Below are 22,487 nucleotides of genomic sequence, written 5' to 3'. Positions count from 1 at the left end.
AAATACACGTATGTCAGTTTTCACGCAGCTTACTAGTTTCCAGATATGCTTGATTCTGATAACTGTACACTCCTATTATTCATAGTTGCGAACTATCTCTCCGGATCCGAGCATGCATGTGAAAAAGAACTGAATCACTCCGCTCCGGAGGGCTCCTTTAGTACCACCGCGACCTAGCTCCGAAACCCTGCCTGCTGGCAATCGTTTAATTGTCAGCGATGTTCTCTCCATCCTTTCATCCTTGGGTTCGAGTCCTCGTTGAGCCTGCATTTTTCACTGAAAATTCTACGTAAGTTATGGTTGTAGCGAAATCCGGATTGTCTCCGAAATGGGGAGATTACCTTCGAAATCCGGATTCTCTCATTTTTCCATCGGATTCCCGAATAGTAAAAAAAAAAAACTGGATTTGGCCATCCCTACTTCACACGTCTTGCGCGAACACTGACCTGCTGATGTGTAAGTGGAAGTTGCCCCTTAATAGTCTCACTTAGAAATTTAGTGCAGAGGAATCTAATAACCGTTCTTAAACAACATTATGCTTTTATAGAAATAAAAGTAAATACTATTTTCAAACCTACGAAAGTTCCAAGCAGCTACGTAAGGAAAGGGGAGTGAATTACTTCCTATGTAATTGGACTCTCCCACTAGCAAATTTCTTATTAACACCTCCACATATTTTATTCTTTAGTTGTATTATCTGTATGTGTCTGCAGAATAAATTGCCCATATATTGCACATGAATAAATTATGTGTAGTTCTTTTGAATTTGCGGTACTAAACCATGTTTATACGTACATTAGTCTTTGAACGACAGAGATGGAAAATAAAGCGCCAGCAGAGAACAATGGTGCCACTGAAGTTGAAATTCATCTAATAAAGTGATTTTAGGTGGGTCGGGACACACACAACCCTGTTTTGTTCCCACCAATGTAATAAAAACAGTGAGATGGAATGAGGGCTTTATTTCGTCAGCTGAACTCTTATCAAGGCCCTTGCTCCCCATAATCGGAGGATCTGAGCACGCCTAAAATTCCTTATACAGAAATAGTGTTATTTGTCGTATATCCATAAAGTTGATTGATTTGCTTTATTTTACTTCGCTTTTTGTGCCACTTTTGGCCAATTTGCGAAGATGGGGATGAGTGATGATATGATGAAATTGATGAATGGACACTCACAAACATCCGTGGCCAAGCCGGAAATCGAACCCGGGACCCCTGGCGTCGTAGCGCGATGTGCTAACTACTCCCCCACGGTGGCCGGCCGCAGAAAGTTGAAAGTGAATGAAATTTTTATGGCGTGTTTTGTATGGTCATTATCAATAGTAAGTCTGTCATATTATTACACTAAATAATGTCTTTGGAAAAGAAAAAACAACATATAATTAATGTATTTTATTTTACATAAGACCTATGCCTAAAAGTATTTTTGTATATGATGACACAGAACTATCTTATGTTGTGATTTCTTTGGGTCTGACTGTAATATATATATATATATATATATATATATATATATATATATATATATATGTAATTGGTGATAAAATAACGCAGTAAAGTATTAAGTAAATATATTTTATCCCCCTACTTACAAATCATGAAAGGAGTCAAATTCGAAATTAAATTGAACGGACGTTCAAAATGTTTAAAAATAGCACTATTTCCATAACAGATCATCAAGTATTTTTTACCATTGACCCTCAGAAATATCTCAAACTGACAATGAACGTTCATTGAACTTATTTATGATCGACAGCTAAAGAGTCATTCATTTGCGTGGCTGGTTGATAATCCACCACCAGATAGAATTTACACAATATTTACCTAAAAACTTTGGGTAAAGTCACCTTCCCCCTAAAAAAAATCCCTTTTGTGTTCTCACAAAAAAAAGTTATAATTTGGCACAATTTTTCTTTTGCAGGCAAACCTTTTGTAAAGGTGTACTTCAGTCTGTGCAACCAGCCCTTCCCATTTGTGAACAATATACTGGGGAAATCCCCCGTCCTTCACTGTTGTCATTGCACTAAAACCCCATCGTGATTTAGTATTAGGATATCGCGTAGTGAATAACTGTTTACAAGCATCGCCCAAACCATAGATTCTCCCCCAAAACCTTTCCCTGCCTTCTTCTTTGTTTTCCTAGCTCTCAGCATGCTGTTTTCTTGGAAGACTGGCCGATTGTGAAAGAAAAAAGGGCCGTGAAGGATTGTGGAGGGGGGGGGGGGCGGGCGGGGTTGAGCGCGAGCGGTACAGAGGGGGAAACGGCTAGCGCGACCAGCTAAGAAAAGTCGAAGTTAAAATTTACATACATTGCTCTGTACGTCGACAAACTACAGACATTCTAAAGAAAAATATGTAAGATCAGTTTCATTTCTTTGCTGTAGAAGAACAGTTGAAGCTTTCTTGCGCTTTAAAATGTTGATTTAAGTTATTACATACAATTGGCGAGCAAGTGAATTTTACGAAATTGAGATAAGGAAAACTACGTAATAAATAATATATTTAAAAAAAGGCTGCGCGACATAACTAACTTCATATTTGATCTTTAACTCAGTAAAATTTAAATGCCACACACTTGACTGTTCGAGCACAGAACGTCGACGCAAAAACCTATTTTTTAGGTATCGTCACCAGCGGTGATACGGGCTCTTAAGAATCCCACAGTTGGCCGTGCCTCTGCTTACGCCCATTACTCTCTTATAAAATTCTGTTTGTATGCCAATTATTGTGTTGTCCCCCTTAACCGCCACAGTTCTATTCCATACTTTAATGTACCTAACACTATTGATGAATAGAGGTTTTGAATGACCGGGAAAGGCATTTGAGGTTCCTTATTCATTGTCCTTATGACTTGTTCTATTGCAAATTTTGTTTTAGTTTTTGTTTTAATTTTGTTGCCCCCAGGTATGTGAAGTTTTTAACCCGCTCGATTAACTCTCCCCCGTATGTCCATTGTCCATGTCTCTTGTCTGCTAAATATGTAGCCATTTTTGAAGGCAATAATTTTTGTTTTTTTAATGTTTACCTTCATTTTATATTTGATGCACCCCTCATATATGCTATCTATGCCCCTTTGAAGACCCTCTATTGTCTCGGACAAGATGACTATGTCGTCTGCATACATAAGGACTGGTATACTTTGCACTCCTATACATAGGATAGGATCCTGGTCCATTTTAGTTTCATGCGCTACCCAATCTATGAACAGTGAAAATAGCACTGGTGAAAGGATGCATCCTTGTTTGAGTCCCCTGAGCGAAGGCTGCAGTGCCGAGACTTGGTTTCCTTCGCATCTTACTCCGAATTATACCCTCGCATATATTGCTTGCAGTGCTCTGATCATGCGCGCGGACATTCCCTTCTCATACAATTTTCCCCACAAAATATCCCTATGAACTTTGTCGAATGCTTTTTCAAAATCAATGAAACATGCGTACAATTTCCCCCGCTTCTGTTTTATTTTCCTCTGTACGAGAGTTTGTAATATGAATATGTTGTCTAACGTGCTGTACCCTTTCCTGAAGCCCGCTTGTAGTGGTGAAATTTTGTCGAATATTTCTGTCCATTTCAGGATCCTACGGTTTAAGATGTGTGTGTAAATTTTACTCCATATAGGTAATAAAGAAATGCCCCTGAAATTGTTTGCGTCATTTCTGTCCCCTTTCCCTTTATAAATAGGACAGATTATGGAGCTTGCCCAGTCCTTCGGAAAGTACTCCTCTTTAAAAATCTTGTCCATTAATTTGCTTTGTGCATGCAACATATGAATGTCAGTTTCGTTGGCTTTGAAAAATTCCGCCCCAATAGAGTCAAGTCCTGCCGCTTTCCCCTTTTTCAGTTTCCTTATCGCCATTTTTATCTCATCGACCCCTATATCTTCGTCGAGAATCGGAAGGAAATCCCCTAAAAAGTATATTTCCCGCGTGACTTCTAGGCGTGGTGGCCCCCCTTCCCCCCGACGACATGACGACAGTGTTCTTCCCAAATGTAAGGTTCAATATGTGCCCAGTTGCTCTTTTGTCCCCGTAATTTCCGTAATATGCCCCACAAAGCGGTGTTATTCTTCTTTGCTACGGCCTTTTTTATATCTTCAAAATTTCCCTGTTCCCATTTCTCCTTTTCTTCCGTTAAAATGTTATGATAAGCCTTTCTGCTCGATATATAATTGTTTCTGGTTTCCATGCTATTTACGTATCTATACCCTTTTAACGCGTGATCTAGTTTCTTTTTCATCGCTTTACACTTCCCGTTGTACCACCCTATCTTTGCAGTCCTGTCCCCCTTCCCCCCTCCCTTTACCATATTTCTTCCTGCACGTTCAAAGATATGATATCCCAGCTGGACCGCTTCGTCTATATTGGATTCGTCTAAGGCTGCGCACATGCGTTCACGCATCATTTTTGTTATGTCATCCCCCACGTATCGTTCCTCCCCCTCCTTTGTCCATATGTATTTACGTATATTTTTCCCCGGCTCTGTCTTGAGTTTCGTATTACTGTTATTGAAAACTGCCTTCCCATTTATTTTGTATTTTGTACTGGAGGGAGAATTCGAGAGGCATATGATGCGATTGCGTTTGGGCATGTACACGAAGATCCCTGATTTCTTTCAGCATATCGAGTGAGCATATGGTATAGTCAATTGTGCTGCTTCCCCCCTCCCCCACGTACGTAAAGTGTCCTGGTTGATCATCGAAAAATTTGCCGTTTAATATCTGCATCCTATGTATCGCACAGAGATCCAACAGCGCCCTCCCCCCCGCGTTTAAAGTTTTGTTCCTGCTTTCTCTCCTGTGTCCCAAATACATTCTGTCATCCGTCATTTGGTCCCCCTCGATCTCTCGGTAAGTGTCCCATGGAACTTCCTCCCCCCCTATGCGAGCATTCAGGTCGCCCGTGACTACGATGCTGATTCCCGGGTGATCCTCCCCCAAACGCAGCAAATAGTTTCCCAGGTTATCGAAAAACTGTTCTGAGTAGAATTTTGACCCCGGTGGTTGCCTGTATACTGCTATTAGCATGAAGTTCAGTGACCCCCCCGAAAATTGAATCCCCAGCATCCCCTCATAATTAATATCTAGTGGTTTTATGAACTTTTTCCATTTTTGTTTAAATATGATTGCTATCCCACCCGGATGCCTACCCCTATTAGCCCTCCTACACGTGACTTTCGAGAACCCCTCCCCCAGTTCAGTTGCATACTGATGTATTGTCACACGTCACAAAAATGTTTTGATATAAACAAAAAACTGGGGGAGCTAGAAGCAATGTTATTGTTAGGATAAAGTAGACACCTAAAGACTAACTTTTAACACCGCAAGTAATTCCTTCCCGTTCCTGGAAGTAGTGGAAACAACTGTGTCACACACGTCACATTATGTGTGCGACACATAATGTAAGGTGTGTGACTTGAGAAATTATCAGGTACATCAGTACAGTGAAACCCAGTTCTTGGAATTCCATTAACTAGTACACACTATGATGTAGGATGCTACTTCTAGGATTTACTACAATAGAATTTACTACTAACACTGATAGTGTACATAATTAATTAAGTTTTTAGCTTACATACAGTTTCTTTCATTCGCATCTATTTGAATTACATATTTATAGTACGGTGAAGGGGTGGGAGCTTGTAAGTTTACTAACCATCATGGTTGAAGATCTTCACCGTAAATTGACTTTTGTTTCCTGTTCATTTTGATTTCAAGTTATTTTCCTATGTGGAAGTCCAAAAGTCAAAGTAGACCATGCAATCCATAATGATATACAATCTGGAGTGATGATCATTTCCTCAGAATTTAAAAATAAGCTCATGGTAAAATTACTAAATAAGTTTAAGAGGTCTTTTATCTTGAAATATTCTGATACATCGCATGGAAAAGGAGTGATTTAGAAGGGATTGCAAAATCTCTGGTGAGGCAGGCAGTCATGAGCAAAAATAATGATGTTATCGTTTAGTCATCTGCAGACTTTGCATGTGCAGCTAGTAACATCATAAAAAAAGTTCTCGTGCACGATTCTCAGTCGGACCACTTCATTACAATTGTCCATTCATGGGAAAAAAAAGGTAATGTGTCAGTTTACCGGGAAATGAAAAAAAATCCATCTTGTTTCAAGCTCACCAGATCAAATTGTACACCTCTTTTATTCAACTCTTGAGTTTTATCAGAACAAGGATACCCCACAAAAGTTTCTACCAAACAATATTCAGGTGGGCGACTGGTATTTAGTGTGTTATGAAGACAGTGTTTACCCAGGTGAAGTGACAGCTATCGACACTGATCGCACCATGATTCCATCTGGAAACTGTTGGAAGTGGCCAGCTGCTGAGGACAAAATTGCGTACACAGTCCCTAATACTATAAAAAAAATGTCTCCTACTACTGTTGCAAGTTCACGTGGCAAGTTTAAATTCAATGTAAGTGTTATGTTAAGTTTAGGTATTACGTCACATCAAAATTATTTTGTTAGACGTATCAGTTGGTACCTCATTTATTTATTGATTTGGTTTATCTTATTTCGCTTTTCTGCCACTTTTGGCTAATTGCGACGATGAGGATGAGTGGTGATATGATGAAATTGATGAAGGGACATCAACAGAGAACACCCGTACCCAGGCCCCTGATATTGTAGCGCGTTGTGCTAACCACTCCGTTACTGAGGTTGGCAAGTGCCTCTCTTATGTTTTCCAGTTGGTCAATAATCTATTTTGTGTTGAACATGCTGCATTTCAATTATTCTGCCTAATCAGAGTTGGCAAAATTTGAAATTCACACACGTCACAAGAAACATAATTTTGTCGCAAGAAAAGAAGAAAGTGTATCAAAACCAAACCTGTATGACATTGAAACTGCACCTGTCTGGTACATTTGACAAAAATATGGACAACATACTAACAGGCACTTCACAAGAGTTTGCTTGTCAATGGCTCCAAGACGTTTCTTGACTGCACGAAGGCGTCACACACTGATTTCCACGCAAGAATCACGTTCTACGAACTACAACTGGAATATTTCATGGTTAGTATGTGGTCCTTACTCCAAAATAATTTAGGAAAAAGAAGCAAGTCAATTTATTTGCAAATATATGAATTAGAAACAAATTACTTTCACATTTTTCGTACAAAAGTCACACACGTCACCATGGAATCACCCATTTGGATTTTTTTAGTAACTTACCCTACTCGGTTATTAGAAACCAGGAACACAAGAGTTATCGTAAAAGTAATGACGTAAAACTAATCTTAAAATATACGTATGTTGTAGTGTGGCAAATATCTAACATCCCGTTTCTAATGGAAATGTACACTAATGTTCAGATAATATGGCACACTCTTCAACCTTATAAAATGTGTATGTGTCCACTTTATGTGAACCAGAGTGTACAATGTATCTTGGCTCATGAATATACCATATTTAGCAAGAAGTTTTGTTTTAAATCACTTTATGTTTAGTTAATCCAGTCTGGTCCTGCAGTTTAAAGTGGGATTCGAACTACAGTGAAAAGCACCTCCACTAGGAATCGAACCGGGGACCATTAGATTGCAAGGCGACAGCGTTAGCCACTATGCTATTGGGAAGGCCCAAGGATGGTTACGATACGAGACAGGGCTGACCGACTGGACCACCACGCCCACAGGAAGATTTCTTCATTCCAAAGGATCATAATAGCCGTAACGAATTGATTTGAACGATTCACCGGAACGACCACTTCGCAAGAATCAATGTGGACGATATATTGAAGCATTCCGGCCGAAGAAACTGGTCCATACTAATCATACCAGTGATCCGTGTTGGAACCCCAACTGGCATGATCCATAAGAACGGCCTGTTCAATCGCGGTGGTCCACTGGAAACAATCGAATCACGCAGTTAATTAGAAATATACGTTCGAAAGAATGGACTCATACGATTCATATGTACGATCCACTCGAAAAGAAACGATTCACACAACTCACCGAAAGGACCCGTTCAAAAAAGAACGGGCTCATGTGATTCCAGCTCGAAAGAATCGACTCGTCAACTCAGTCCATGCACCCACCTATCGGGGAAGAGGAAGTGACACCACCTTACACAGAGGTGCAACGTGTATTATCGAGCTCGTGCGATATGTGTTGTGGTACCAAGGGAGTTCCCACGCTGCCAAAACCTTGGACATAATAAGGAGCCGATTTCTAGGTTAGGGCGGAATCGAAAAGACTTTTAGAGGTCATTCGCCTGTTACTTTCCACACAAAGCATGATTCGGTGACCTTCGGAGACACGGCGACGAAATATACTCTGAGAAAATGCCCGGAGTGAGGAGGGGTGCAGGGGTATGGTACACCTCATTTGCAAAGCATCCCCTCAGCTGTCTGATTGTCACCATCCTAAACATAGAGCATCCCCTACCTAGCTCCGAGGCTCGAGCAAACATCCCCCACCTATAGATCCACCAAGCTTTCTGAAACCTCGGAAAATATGCGAACTACAGGCTTCTCCGTAACTTTAACTATCGACACTAGCGCCACTGCTCCGGCACCAGGGTTTCAGATGGGTTATAGCAGTTTCTGAAGATTGAAGACCACGAGCCAATTGGACTGTCCTTCAAATGGGGGGAAGGAGGTTTAAATTGCATTTTGACCGAAACCTTGGAAGAAGTAGTAAAGTTGAAGTCCTGATTCGAACGCCAGTTCGGTATCTTTGGCATAACTCGAGAGATAGCCGACCGGATGCGTATCTGCTTTCTAGCCAGCACCTGTTTTTCTGAGAAGCTCTGTTGTCACTTTTACCTGCCGTGTTTAGACATCCAACACGAACTGCGACGACGTATATATAAAAAATAGCACAACACAATAACACAACCTGGCAAAGATAACCGCATCATCACGTTATGAAATCTCTAAAGAAACTGAATTGGCACTATCTCATTTACTCCACGTGGACTTGACAAGTGCTGTCAGTTTCTAAAATGGACTCTATTGGTGGGAAAGTTTTGAGGAGAGGATATAATGGGCTCCACGTGGACTTGAAATATGGTTGTCAGAGGGAAACTGATCTTTCTGAACTTTCTTTGGAGTCAAGTGGCGTTCGAATCAGGACTTTAACTTCATGGTCAGCGCATCGAGTCCCACCGATGCTGTTTTTCTGGATTTCTAGATTTAAACTGGCTACTTCTAATTTTCAAGTAGCTCTCCTGTGCTCACAATGCTGAATCAATACAGGAATTCTTGGGTCTCATTCGGGAATGGAACCTGGGACCACTCCCGCCAAGGCGAGAGCACTAACAACCTTACATAAACACATAAAAATGTAGACCTACATACGATTTCGGAGACCGGAGCCTGCTTCTTCTTCAAGTACCTTCCAAATTGTTCTCATGACTCCATATTATATACACACATATACTGTAGGCTAAATGGCCCGCTCCCCCAAAGTGTCAAATATTAGCAACCAGAAAGAGGTATGCACAGAGCAGAGGGGCGAATTTATTTTCACAGGTTCTTCAATTACCACTCTGTGTGTGTGTGTCTGCATAATAATAAAAATTTTACATATATGTATACATACATACATACATACATACATATATATATATATATATATATATATATATATATATATATATATATATATATAATTCCAATGTAGTGGAGAAACATACAAGTGGTAATATCTGTGCTCTTTCTCCTTTCGTTTATTAGCGCTCTTTATCCTTCTTGGCGATTGACACTTGTCTCCTCTTTAACGTCAACAGAGAAAGTTCCTTGAATTGCTTTTGATGAAGCTGGCATTGAACGTGACAGCTGGGTGTTTGCTGACGTATCGAAGAAAGAAGTTATCCAAGAAAGCTGCCGTGGTCTTCACAGATGATTACAGGTGTTGCGTAGAAGCACGCCGACTCGCTTATCGAAGTCAAGACAGCTAAAACGCCGAGGTTCTGGGAATCTGAGAATCCAATTTCACGCCACTGAGAGTCTAAAGTTATTGACCTGCAAATGTGTCATATGTTTCAGAATCAATTCACCACAATTGTCTCAGGATGAGCATTATGGCCCAAACATGGTTGCTTCGTTCATCGAGCGGCGAGATGCACTAGTTGATCCACACGTTTTTCGCATCTACCACATTTTCCGGACATGACATTTCTTGTTTGAAAGCACATCGTGGCAGCAAGAATTACGACAAATTTGCCCTAAACCCAATCCGTATACTAGAGCCGTAGTTATGCCGATGCGACAATAGAATTTCCCTACCCTACAACCAGTGGCGTGCCCAGGAATTTCGAAAGGGGGAGGGATACGTATACTTTATTAGTAGACAGCCCCCTTTTTGCCACCTTTTCCTGCCTTTGATGTACTTTTTTAAAGGAAATACTGGGCCGGGGGGGATTGTGACCCCCACTAACCCTCCTTGAGCACGCCACTGCCTACGAAAAAAACACGTGAATGTTGTTTTCCTCGTAGTTTATCAGTATATTTAATATTCGCAAGGAAACAGCAACTCGCCGAGCAAAATATACAACTGCTAAAAGAAGGAATGCATAGCACCAAAAGTCCTCTTATGAAATTTCTCGTACGCCACTGTGCACGTGCACACATAGTTAGTCTATGTGCATCAAATTTCACTACGGTAAAATTATCTTGCGACAAACTCTGAGAAATGAGAATTTGACACTCTTAATTTCTCTGTCCTATCGGGTAATTGAAAATACATTGCATGCGATATGTGTAGTGCGACTACTTTAGTACGTGTTATCTAATGTAGCATAATTACATATTTTCCCTGTAAATTGTGATATATTTAAGTATGTCGTAACTTTGAAACCTAGTGCCATCTAGTAGTAGACTGTAGTATCCTACTGTTTTCTCGTGTTATTCATTCGCATTTGAAATGTGTAATGCTTGAAAACGTACTCATATTATTTGATTTCGTAAAGCAATACCTGAGTAATGCCCACTTGATAATGTATTCTCTCCATGTATCACCCAGCAGAACAGACGAGTTGAAATCTTAATGAAATGTCCTATATTATCGTGTGCTGTTTTTAAACAAGCGGCAGTTCTTGGATGAAAAATCAACTAATTTATACAAAGAATTTTTAATACAATAGTATTTTTAATAAAGCAGCATTGCAGAAATGTTGAAGTTGCTTTAAATATGTAGAACACGAAGACGATATTAACCAATACTGAGAGCAGCTGTAATATATAACGTCAAATGAAGGGTGTTATTTGTGTGTCTTTCATCAAATCATTACTCATCCTCATCGTTGCGATTAGCCAAAAGTTGCAGGAAAGCGAAGTAAAATAAATCCAATCTAGCAAACATCGCCGTTTTGAAAACTAACATCTGACAAAGGTCTAATACAATATATTGCGCAACACAATTCTTGGAGAAATGTATTTTGATCTACAGATGGCTCGTTGCCACATTAAAAGTTCATCAACACTCTGACCCTGTAAAGAAAAAAAACAGGATGTGCAATGTTTTGATGATTTGCAAAATATCGTTTGTTCCTCTCCACAAATACTACATAGCGTGATTTACTGGAATGAATACACACTATTCGCTACATCTCGTACGTTTTAAATAGTATATAATTTCTTCTTCTTTGCTCATCTTTTGTTTAAAATGTTTGCATGTAAAAAAATGTAACTATTTCTCTATGCCCACCTTAAACTATTCATGTTAATATGTTAAAAATATATTGGTTTGGTTTCATCGTGTCTCGTAAATTGTTAGTCTCTCCGATGGCGCGTCGTTGCCTTGTAATCAAGGGGTCCCGGGTTCGATACCCGGTGGAGGCCCATACTGGTTCGGATCCCACTTTAAACTGTAGGTCCAATCCCGATTAGCCTTACTGTGTATAAAGTGGACTTAAATCACTAACTCAATCAATCAATCGTAAATTGTTACAAATGTCTTGTCTTTTCCTCGTCTAGCGTCAGTCACACACCTCTAACACCCCCTTAAATTTTTCACGAAGGCCCAATTCATGGTCATTTTGTAGTTAAATTTTACCCTTATACCTCGTAACAAAAGAACATACATATATATCCCTATGTGGGATATAGATCAAACTCTGCCTTCACTGGTCACCCTTGTCGGCATCCTTACTGGTCAGTTTGACCTTCACCCTTATTGATTAGCCCCTCAACTTCACACTCTACTGGTCTATTTTACCTTCACCCTCACGGATCCACCATTTGACCATCATAAACCGGTGAACCCATATGCCCTCACCCTTGAGGGTAAGGGGAAATCTGCTCTAGTGAGAATTGCCCTCCGGAGCGAGGCTCTGGGTACAAATGCCTATATCGTTCTTGTCTTAGTCTCGAAGTGAACATCTCGATCTTTCCTCGAAATTATTTAAACACAAGTTTAATAATAACAATAATAAAACAAACCAAAAACATAAATTTTGCACAATACTCAAACCACCAAACAGCTTTGGGGCCTTTGACCCAATTCCCCTAACAAAAATAACTTCAAATGCAAGGAAAGATAGCAAAATATACAAGTAACTGCTAAAAGAAGGAATGCATAGCACCAAAAGTCCTCTTATGAAATTTCTGGTACGCCACTGTGCACGTGCACACATTTCTTATATTGGGATGAGCATAGACGCACCCACAAATGTTTACTAGAAAAAAAATTGAGCAATTATGAATAGGAAAATTGAGAAAAAATTATATTGTCCAAAGACGGAAAATTTTGACACCAGTGCGCCTATGGGGATGAGTAACATTTCAAGAAATAATAATCTGACTAGGCCAGTCACATCTGCTGGGACACGCGTTCGTATTTGAATCTTTACGATTATTGGTTCAGATTTCAGTTAACATTGTAGGCACAGTCCCATTTGTATATAAGGTGGACTTAAAAGAAACATTGCCAAACTTCAAAGATCAATAGAAGCGACAAGTGCTCCATTCAGTTTGTGGAGAAACATTCACTGCGCATGCGCGACCAACAAACCGAGTTGGTCCGATACATTTGAGAAAACGGCCAACTCCGAGCGACACGTGCAGTTATACGAAAGATTGCATTTATTTCTGAAGGGTGACTTCTAAGTGAGGCGTGTTACTTGGAAACGATACTTCAGAAATAAGAGCAATCTTTCATACCAAAGCGACACGACTAGCTGCACGCGTCGCTCGGTCTGGGTCGTTTCGGTTTGTTGGTCGCGCATTCGCAATGCTCTTTTATTGAGTGGAGAGACTCGTGTCGCTTTTCACTTCGGTGTGACGTTTCGCTTTGGTGTGAAAGTTTCCTCAGAGAGAGAGAGAGAGAGAGAGAGAGAGAGAGAGAGAGAGAGAGAGAGATATGGAAGGATTTTTAAAAGCTTTTGTTTTAAGTTCACTTCATGTACAGACAGGCTAACCAGGACTGTACCTACAGTTTAAAATGGGATCCGAACCACTATGTGCCTCCACTGGGTATCGAACTCGGGACCCGTTGACTACAGGGAGACGACGTTACTATACCAGCTATAAAAGAAACGGTACTGAATGAGGAAATGGAAGAAAATTAGACGAAAGAGAGAGAAGGGAAATAAAACACGACAAAGGGGGAAATAAAGAAATAAGGACGCGAGGCAGAGAGAGAGAGAGAGAGAGAGAGAGAGAGAGAGAGAGAGAGAGAGAAAGAATTAAAGAAGCCGGACAAAAATGGGGAAGAAAGACAGATAGACACGAGAAGAGAACTTGAAAGAAAAATAAAGGCATGAAGATAGGTTAAGGAGAAATGAGAGAGAAGGAATTGGAGACTGATAGAGGGGTGGGAGGGGAGGGAAAATCAAATAAAGCATAAAACGAGAAGAGGAATATAGTTCACAAGGAAGCAAGAACGAATTGACACCAAGACAGGAAATGGAGAGAGAAGTTGAAAAGAGGACAACAGGGAAAGAACATCAGAATAGATACAAATCAAAATTAGAAGGGAAGAATAAGTTGATAATTTTTCCTTGTTCCGTTAGGAGAGGTTCGAGTGGAACAAGTGACCCTACTTGACCTCCGAAGGGGGCAAATATCCAAGCTGCTGACGTTGACAACACCAGAAGGGCGAAGCCCCGCCCTCCTAGTAAACAACAAAAACTAGACAAATAAATGCTCTTTCTGTCAAAATATGCATTTTATGGTTTTTATTGGTATATTCAACGTGAGAGAACCCCCAGAGAATATTCCCTCCCCTCGTAATCTGAACTCGTAATCACTGCTCAAAATGAACCACAGACATTTTTATTTTCTTGCACTGCACATAAAAATAAATGTGTCGAAATCTAGTTTTACCAGCAAATACTGCACTGTCCACATTTTAACAGAATGATAATCATAATAGAAACTAGAGATCGTGAGTCCGAGTCCCGTGTAAAACGTTCGACAAGATTAACCATGCGATACAAATATGTGAAGCGAAACAGTACAGCCTTGAAATGTGCATCAGCTGGGGTGGGAGAGCGGCAACTTTAATCTCGCATATAAATAGATAGGATCAGGCTTAATTACACCTTCCAGCAGTCCATGAGCAAGGTTATGATTATAACTGACTAAAAGAACGGACAATAATGGGAGAGGGAGGGCGAGAAAGGTGAATAACCTACTGAAAACTTCAGAAAAACATCCCAGGAAATGTTTACCGAAGCGCGATTACATCACGTGCAAGCGGGAAACAATAAGGCTCAAAGTCGCATACCAGCTCTGCTAGTCTGTTATGGAACTTGCTGCTTAACGGTCGCGTCGCTACAAGCGATTTTGGACCTTATGTTAAACGTACCCTTTTTACAATTTCTGTGATTTTTGTGCAACTTGATATTGTAAAAATATGACTTCTTACCTCTCTATCTTCCACCAATGTTGCGACTCGGCCAGGCTGTAAAGAAGACAAAACACTATCAGCTGGGTAAGGCACACGAGGGTGAAAAATAGATCAATACAAGGCAGGACGAAACGTGTACGCTTGGCAAATACGATTCTGTTCGTTCAACAGTGAAGAGTTATTCAAAAGCAAACGAAGGCATTGCATTATCATAGTTTTTAAGAAAGTAGGTCAAGGTAGTGTTTAACACGTCAGCCCAAGAATGCTACCCTTAGTTAAAGAATCACGGCCATATGCTCAACAATAGGATCGTTAGGATAACAACAATGGGTTTGTCGAAAACTTACCTTGTCCACCGTTCCTCTGTGCGTGGTGTTCCCTTGCCAAAATCGTCTCGAAAACCCTCTGACGAATCCGAGAACTGAATCCTGGAACTCGAAACCGGGATGCCAACATAAGGATCCGTATCCGAAGATCCATAAACCGGACTGTTCCTCCATTTCGTGACGTCGGTGCTGGAAGCTTTAAGGTTCCTCATGTATGGACACATGTGCCCCTCACTTTCCCCCACTCGGTACGGGACAAATAAACAACACGTGCACACAAAACACAACTGCTAGCAGACGATCTTCATGGCGCGAAACGTTCCTTGCTCACCCCGACAGTCAATTCGGCGAACGCGAAAAGGGAGGGAGAGTAGGAAGTGTCCGTGACGTGTCGGGTACGTCAGCTCCGAGCGCGCCAATGAGGTAACGCCGTCCCGACTCAGCTGATGTAACACGGGCGGATATTTTCAACGTCAAGTAGATTTATTTTCATAATTTGCCGTGTCGAATCTCTAACTATGTTCACTAAGGCTGGTATGGGTGTGTTTCTGAACATTGCTACCACACGGGCCACATAATTCGGAACTTGTAGACGAGTTAGCGATAGCAATTTGGAGACTGGTTCTCTGTAGTCTTGACTCTTGCATCAGCTGACTAGCACGTGAACATCATTGGTCTCCGAACTGCTTCAGTGCCAAATTGACCTGTTTACGTAAACAGCAGTGACAAATAAAGAAAGACTAGAAAAAAAATAGCACACTTTGTGCACAGAGACTCTTTGGGACCAGGCTAACAGGTTTATACAAATAAAAAAAATCAACCATGCGACCAGGTTGATAAAAACCCGTATTTAGAATAATAAAATTATTAAATATAATTGCTTTCGTGAAGGGATTCGAACGTGACAGACACTTGTACAGGGAATTTAAATATTTAAACTGTAACACGACCACAACCTTAATTGATACAATTAAATTTGTCGCAGAAGGATGATTTTTTTAAAAAAGTAATAATTCCGTTACTGAATGGAGTTAGAGAAAGCTATTAAGTTTAAATCCTCCTGAAATTATGATTCGTAACGAAAAGAGGATGTTACAAGAAGCAGTTGATTCTCTTTTTGACAATAGCCGTCGCAATACTCTGACGTAGAAATTTTCAGCAAAAAATGCAGGCTCGGCCAGGACTCGAACCCGCATATCGTGCCATTGCTCAAACCACGGAGCTACCGAGCCGGCCTGGCCTCATCTGAGTGAGCAAGTAAATAAGTTGTAAATTATGAATATATGGTGTAAAATAATAAATACAAATATCCAAATTCGAGAATAACGGTTATGTATAAGGTAGTAAATTGTAATTAAAGTTAGCAAAATACTTTAAAAAATATAATATTAGGTATACATTTAAATTATACACAAGACATAGATTCATACAATGCAGGTAGAAATAGTAACCAAAAATCAGTGGCGGCGTTAATAGGGGCAGGGTGGCTCGTGCCATCCAGAAAAGTGACTCTGGCCCCCAGTTTTTATCGAAAAGCAAGGCAATATTGAAACTTACTGATATAATAAATATGTAAAGAATATGTAAAGAGATATCAAAACTTTGCAGTCAGGAATATAAAGCACTGAAAGAAATATGCCATACTTCGAAAAAATGCATAAAAGGTAATATGAAAGCAATCGGCAAATTTTTGGATCATTAAAAGACAAATGAATACCATTGATCAGTGGCAGCGATTAGGGGGCAGTTCCCCCCCCCTTCTTTTGCCAGTTTTTGCCCTTCACTATAGCATCTTAATGCTTGCTAAGCCTTGCCTACAAAGAGAAAGTGTCCTCCCAACCCCCTCAGTCTTGGCACTAAATCGCCGCTACTGCTAATGATGTTTTTATGATGCTTGTTTTTGGTATTTTTTAGTTCATTTTCAGGGGATGTGATCAGTGGTGACATTTGAAAATGCTAAAATTTGGTCGGTAAAAAGTTTTCCAGAATTCGACTGACCTAGCACGTGGTCTGGCCATGCCTATAACCCTTCCCTTATCAGTCTTGTTATCAGCTCTCACTTATCGCAGATACAGCTAAAAATAAAGCAAACACTCCACTTGCATTCAACAGGTGTTCATGGACAGGTCGGTGGGAAGAAGATAAAACTCAATGGGAGGCGAATAGAACCGCAAGTTAGCCAAGCGGCTGCATTGATAATGCTTTTCAAGGACGTAAGCAGATGCCGCATGGAGATATATCATCCATTACACTTCTGTATTGAGTGGGTTCGCATAAAGAGAGAAGTAATACGACACACGACACGTTTCAAACACTTACATTGAAATATAGAGGTTGAAAGGAAGAAAATAACGTTCTGAAACATTAGTTTTTAATGTATTAAAAGAAATGTAGAAACAGATGCCTGCGATGGACTAGTCGGTAGGGCATCTTACTGCCACGTGGGAGGTACCGGGTTCGGTTCCCGTGGTGGGTGATCTCAGGTATGATTTTATCCTTCATTGTTCCTGTATAATGATAGGCTGTGTGACTCCTGAAACTCGCCCAACCTCTCATGCATGAGCGTGAAGGATGGTACTGATCACATCACCTTCACCGTGGCCTAGATCGAGAAAGTGTTGCCCGTTGTATCTTCACGGCAGGGGTGCCCATCCCCTGGAAGGCGTATGACGCACTCCCCCCAAGGAAGTAGAACATTCGCCTCCCCCTTTAAGCCGAATTATTTACTCAAATTATTTTGGTCAAACAAAATTTGCGGAACAATATAATGCAGACATATTTAAACAATATGGGTATGTTTACTTTAGGTACTTAGGCGCACTTTCATGTTTGCTAACATAAAACGTCCAAAACATTGTTAGTGTACTGAACCTTATTCTTCCCAGTTTGTCTGCTTGACTCACCTTGTGTTAATGCGAACAGCAAACCCCCCCCCCCCAACCACAATCCAAACCGATTCTAAAGGCATGAGGTGGTGTTTCATTTCAACCCTATCGACGCGATCACCCACAGCTAGGTAGAAAAACTGCGGGCGCGTCATGAAACCCCCTCCTGTAGGCACCCCTGCTGCACCGTGTCCTTTCAAGGTGTCGTGTCGTTTGCGCCGAGGCTTCTTACCGGTTCATTTGCGCCGCGACATATGTCAAGACCTTCCTTGGTGGGTTTTCCACAATCGGGAGTGTCATTACCGCCGCGCGCACGTGTGTTTATGGGAACATGGTGCATAATGCATGAAATCAAACAAACAAACAAACAAACGTGTGTTTATGACGTTGCACAGCTGTGTTTACACTGAAATGTTAAACCTATCCAGAGAGTCAAATATGACTTTTCTTTGCTTATTTCAAAAGACGTTACACAGGATTACTTGCATCAATTTTATTCCACAACACAAAATACATAAAGCAGCCTATTAACTATTAATCATTTATACACTACATTAAATCGTTAAAAATATTATAAATACTTCCTTTTCAATCGTAGATAAACACAGCTACAGCTGGGCAACGTCATAGACACACGTGCGCGCGGCGGTAATGACACTCCCGATTGTGGGGAAACCCACCAAGGAAGGTCTTGACATATGTCGCGGCGCAAATGAACCGATAAGAAGCCTCGGCGCAAACGACACGGACTCTCCCGTCAAGACCTAGACGACAATGATTGATTGGTTTGTTTTATTTTTACTTTGCTTTTTGTGCCACTTTTGGCTAATTTTCTAAGATGAAGATGAGTGATGACATGATGAAATTGATGAATGGACACTCACAAACATCCATGCCCAGATTGGGATTCGACCCCGGGACCCCTGGCGTCGTAGCGCGATGTGGAGTCCAGAATGAGCATGTAGCATTTGAAGCTCAACGTAGTGAAGGTATAGAGGAACCAGACCATCGATCGGACACCTAGGGGATGGTCCCACTGGTTCCCTAATATCTAAAAGTGAGACGGGAAAAACGCGGCACAGGAGACCACGAAATTTGTTGAAATAGACTGAACCACAAGACAGAAATCTCAGGGTTTTTGATGCTCGCGGTTTGAATCTCGTATTCAAGTACTCCTATGATTTTTTAGCACAATGACAATCTTTCAAATTAATACATCAAAAAAGTTGGAATGTACAGCAGACAAACTTGACAGTTCATTTCTAGCGAGAAAATCATTATTAAATAGACCTAAATTAGTAAATAACAGGTGAATACATTAAGACGTTTTAGTTGCGATTATGACTTCATTCAAAAGATTTCTAAATACAAACTTACCTAGTTTGAACGACGTCACAAAAAAAATCCCAAATATCATTTTAGGGTTATACAAATTGCTTTAACTGTTTACCTGTTGAGTAAATCTACAAGGGTAGAGTCCAACACAGATATTTCTGCCGTGCGATGCGCGACACAACTCAAGAAGCACTGTTGCTAATGGAGCAAATAGAAAAATCGCTGCAGTGCGATGCACAGCTGTTACGTACAACAAGAAAATTAGATAATTCAGGTCTATCTAACGTTGAGTTTTAAACGTCATGCATTATACCAGGACTAGGATTAATATGTACTAACAAGTGGCTTTGTATGTAGCTACATACATATGGACTAAAAATTAGCAAAATATGAACTAACACACATGTAAAATTACCAAGAATGTGCAAAGAAGACTTCTTCATACGATTTCTTATTTTGAGTGATTTCAAACAAAATAAAAATATATATATATTATTTTTCATTGCATTAATGCACTGGTGACGTTCTAACTGTTCACTCCCAAAACCCGTATACACTGGTACGGAACTGCAACGGCAGATAATAACATGCCAACGTGTTAAACCGCGACAATTGGACCACAACACTCCTCCTCAAGCAGTATTATTATTTCCTCTCTGTGATCGGCGACAGTCGGTTGCCTTTGTTGTACATTTACAAAGGATGCCGGCTTCCACAACAATAACAAGTACATATACTGCCACTAGACAATAAGGTGCGCGACTTTTTCTTTTGCTATGAACCAGGGCCGGCGCTAGTAATTTTGCCTCCCTGGGCGGTGGCGGCAGATGCCGCTCCATTTCGAAACCCCCCCGTCATTACGCAGCAACGGGAAATTGAAAATCAATATATTCGTAAGTAAAACATCAAAATATAAAATAAATAATGAGACTTCTTATGCTATTTCAATACTATTAAGCGCAAAAGAATATCTCGCTCGACCACAGTTTCCAATAGGCTTATTTTTTCTTCTCTTCAAATTTTGCCGCCCTGAAAATTTGCCGCTCTGGGCGGTGGCACGGTTCGCCCTCCCCTTCCGCCGGCCCTGCTATGAACTTGGTCACCCATCAAAGCATGGCAATTTTAACACAGAAAACAATATGCATCGCATTAAGCAGCAAAAATGACAGCCTCCTCTATGCAATTTCTACAAGAACACGTGCCGGAGCCAAGAGTTGAAATGCTGTTGGAGCCACATAATTTATTTATTTTGAACAATTCCAAAATTATGAAATATGAACAATTTGTGAATTTAACCTGTTGAAATATGTAAAATTAAGTATATTTTCCTTAAATATGTAAAAGTAAGTATTTATTAAAGTTAGAAATATGGAAAAATATTGACAATAAAATGTACCTTAAATCACTACAAACATTACTATTCGCAAAGATATCACAAAATTTCAGCGATATTTCGTCAAACTAAAAGTATTTATTTACCTATAAATCCTAGCCCTGATTATAACCAGTAGATAACATTGAACACAGCTATGGATTCGGTAAATTGTCTACAGTTGAGAAACACTCGCACACGTCAAACCGGTCAAATACTTAGTATAAAATAAAAATATGGTGCTTCCAATCCAACAAAACTCACCGCCACTTTACCTGCCTTTCGCCTTCCGTGACAGAAATAGTGCTTCATTATTACAGTTGGCAACACTAGTTACTAGCTAGCCAATGAACATGCACTGCATAAAAGAAGCAACCAATACGCCGTGCTATATTGCCACATTACCGTCCCTGCCGAACGGTGTGAACCGCGAGCTGAAGCGCTATTCAATTGTTTTCAATTATGTTTGCGCGAGTGTGTCCAGGAATGGAATGACAATATTGCAACAATAGCGAAGGTTGGCGAGCAGGGTAGAACACGTGATGCTAAGAGAGAGGGAGACGAAACGAAAATTGGTATCTACGCAACGGCAAAGACATGTGTGTTGTATTCTAGAACAAAGTTTTCATGTCTCGACTAGACAAGAACGAGAAGAGATCGAGAACGAGAGAGACTTATTCGGTCTCAAATGGTGTCTCGGTTTTGTCTAGAGTCTAAAAATAGATAACATAAATATATACAGCGTGCCACCACAACGAAGTTCCACTGTATATCAAGGTCATTGAGTAGTATGTCTATGTCATTGAGGTAAACAACTTTTATTTATAACGTTTCTCTGCTTGGCACATCGTTTCGAGATGTTTTGAGATAGACATATGTTTGGTTTGTATGAATAAGTGGCGTAGTATGTTAATTTTGATTTTCGAATACCAAAGCCTCGTCTTGTCATACCAGTCATTTTTGTTTCGGTCTCGTATCAAAAATTCGAGACAGGTCAGAAATCTGTCTCGGTACAGCGGGATGCACATATATTGCTCGGCAATTTGTCTAATATTTTCGTGAATTTCTGTATGATTGGATCCTGGTAGTTTTCAAGGCATAGATTTTTAGGTGTCCGGACGGTACAGTACGGACGCGATAAGAAGCGGCGTGCAATCAGAACGCAGAACGGCAGAACGTGACCAAATTCTGTCTCCTCGTTGGCTGCCATGTGGCTGGGGGGTTTCTACGTTGCCACGTTCGCACAAACACACGGACAGGCTAGTCAGCTGTTGGCAAGCTCGGGAAAAAAGCGTCACGCGAAATTAAGCACGTACTTATCAGTATGCTAATATGTGTTATTTCCGTCGTAAAGTGATAAATTAACGAATCTAGAAGTTTGAATCTGAAGTTTCTTGTAGGTTGACATTAACTTCCCGTGTGAATTTTACATTCTGGCAAGCATGAAACATTTTATCTTCCTGCTCTACACAGCAACCGAAAATCTTCACTGAAAGAACATTTGTTGTGTTTTTTTTATTATGGTACATTGCAAGCATCAGCTACCGGCATCTTTTTACTTCTGTTGTATCGTATCACAATTACCAACAAAAGAAAATGCGTCTTGTGTTATGAACAACACTGTGGCAAATCGTTGTCCTTTGATTTCATGCCGCCTCTCTTTGCCTTCTTTGTCACGCCGCGATTGTTGAAGCTTCAGAACGTACAAATGAAATGTATTTCTTGAAAATTAGGGCAAATTACGTACAACTTCGTTTCGTTAACACGT

General features: G+C 40.4%; 2 protein-coding genes across 2 annotated transcripts in view; one reads left to right on the top strand and one right to left on the bottom strand.

The window, feature by feature from the left end:
* LOC145988359 (putative glutathione-specific gamma-glutamylcyclotransferase 2) overlaps positions 1 to 15,523 on the bottom strand; it is a 49,364-nt gene extending 33,841 nt beyond the window's left edge. The window contains exons 1-2 of the mRNA XM_083123234.1: positions 15,149 to 15,523; positions 14,820 to 14,855 (exon numbers count right to left, since the gene is read on the bottom strand). Of these exons, the coding sequence (XP_082979360.1) occupies positions 14,820 to 14,855; positions 15,149 to 15,301 (189 nt within the window). The 5' untranslated portion in view covers positions 15,302 to 15,523. The remainder of the gene's footprint in view (positions 1 to 14,819; positions 14,856 to 15,148) is intronic.
* LOC145988360 (uncharacterized) overlaps positions 1 to 22,487 on the top strand; it is a 320,576-nt gene that overhangs the window by 173,790 nt on the left and 124,299 nt on the right. The window lies entirely within an intron of this gene.

Source organism: Lepisma saccharinum, chromosome 5 (genome assembly GCF_977018435.1).
Source record: "Lepisma saccharinum chromosome 5, izLepSacc3.1, whole genome shotgun sequence".
NCBI classification, from domain to species: domain Eukaryota; kingdom Metazoa; phylum Arthropoda; class Insecta; order Zygentoma; family Lepismatidae; genus Lepisma; species Lepisma saccharinum.
This window is presented reverse-complemented; position numbering and strand designations above follow the sequence as displayed.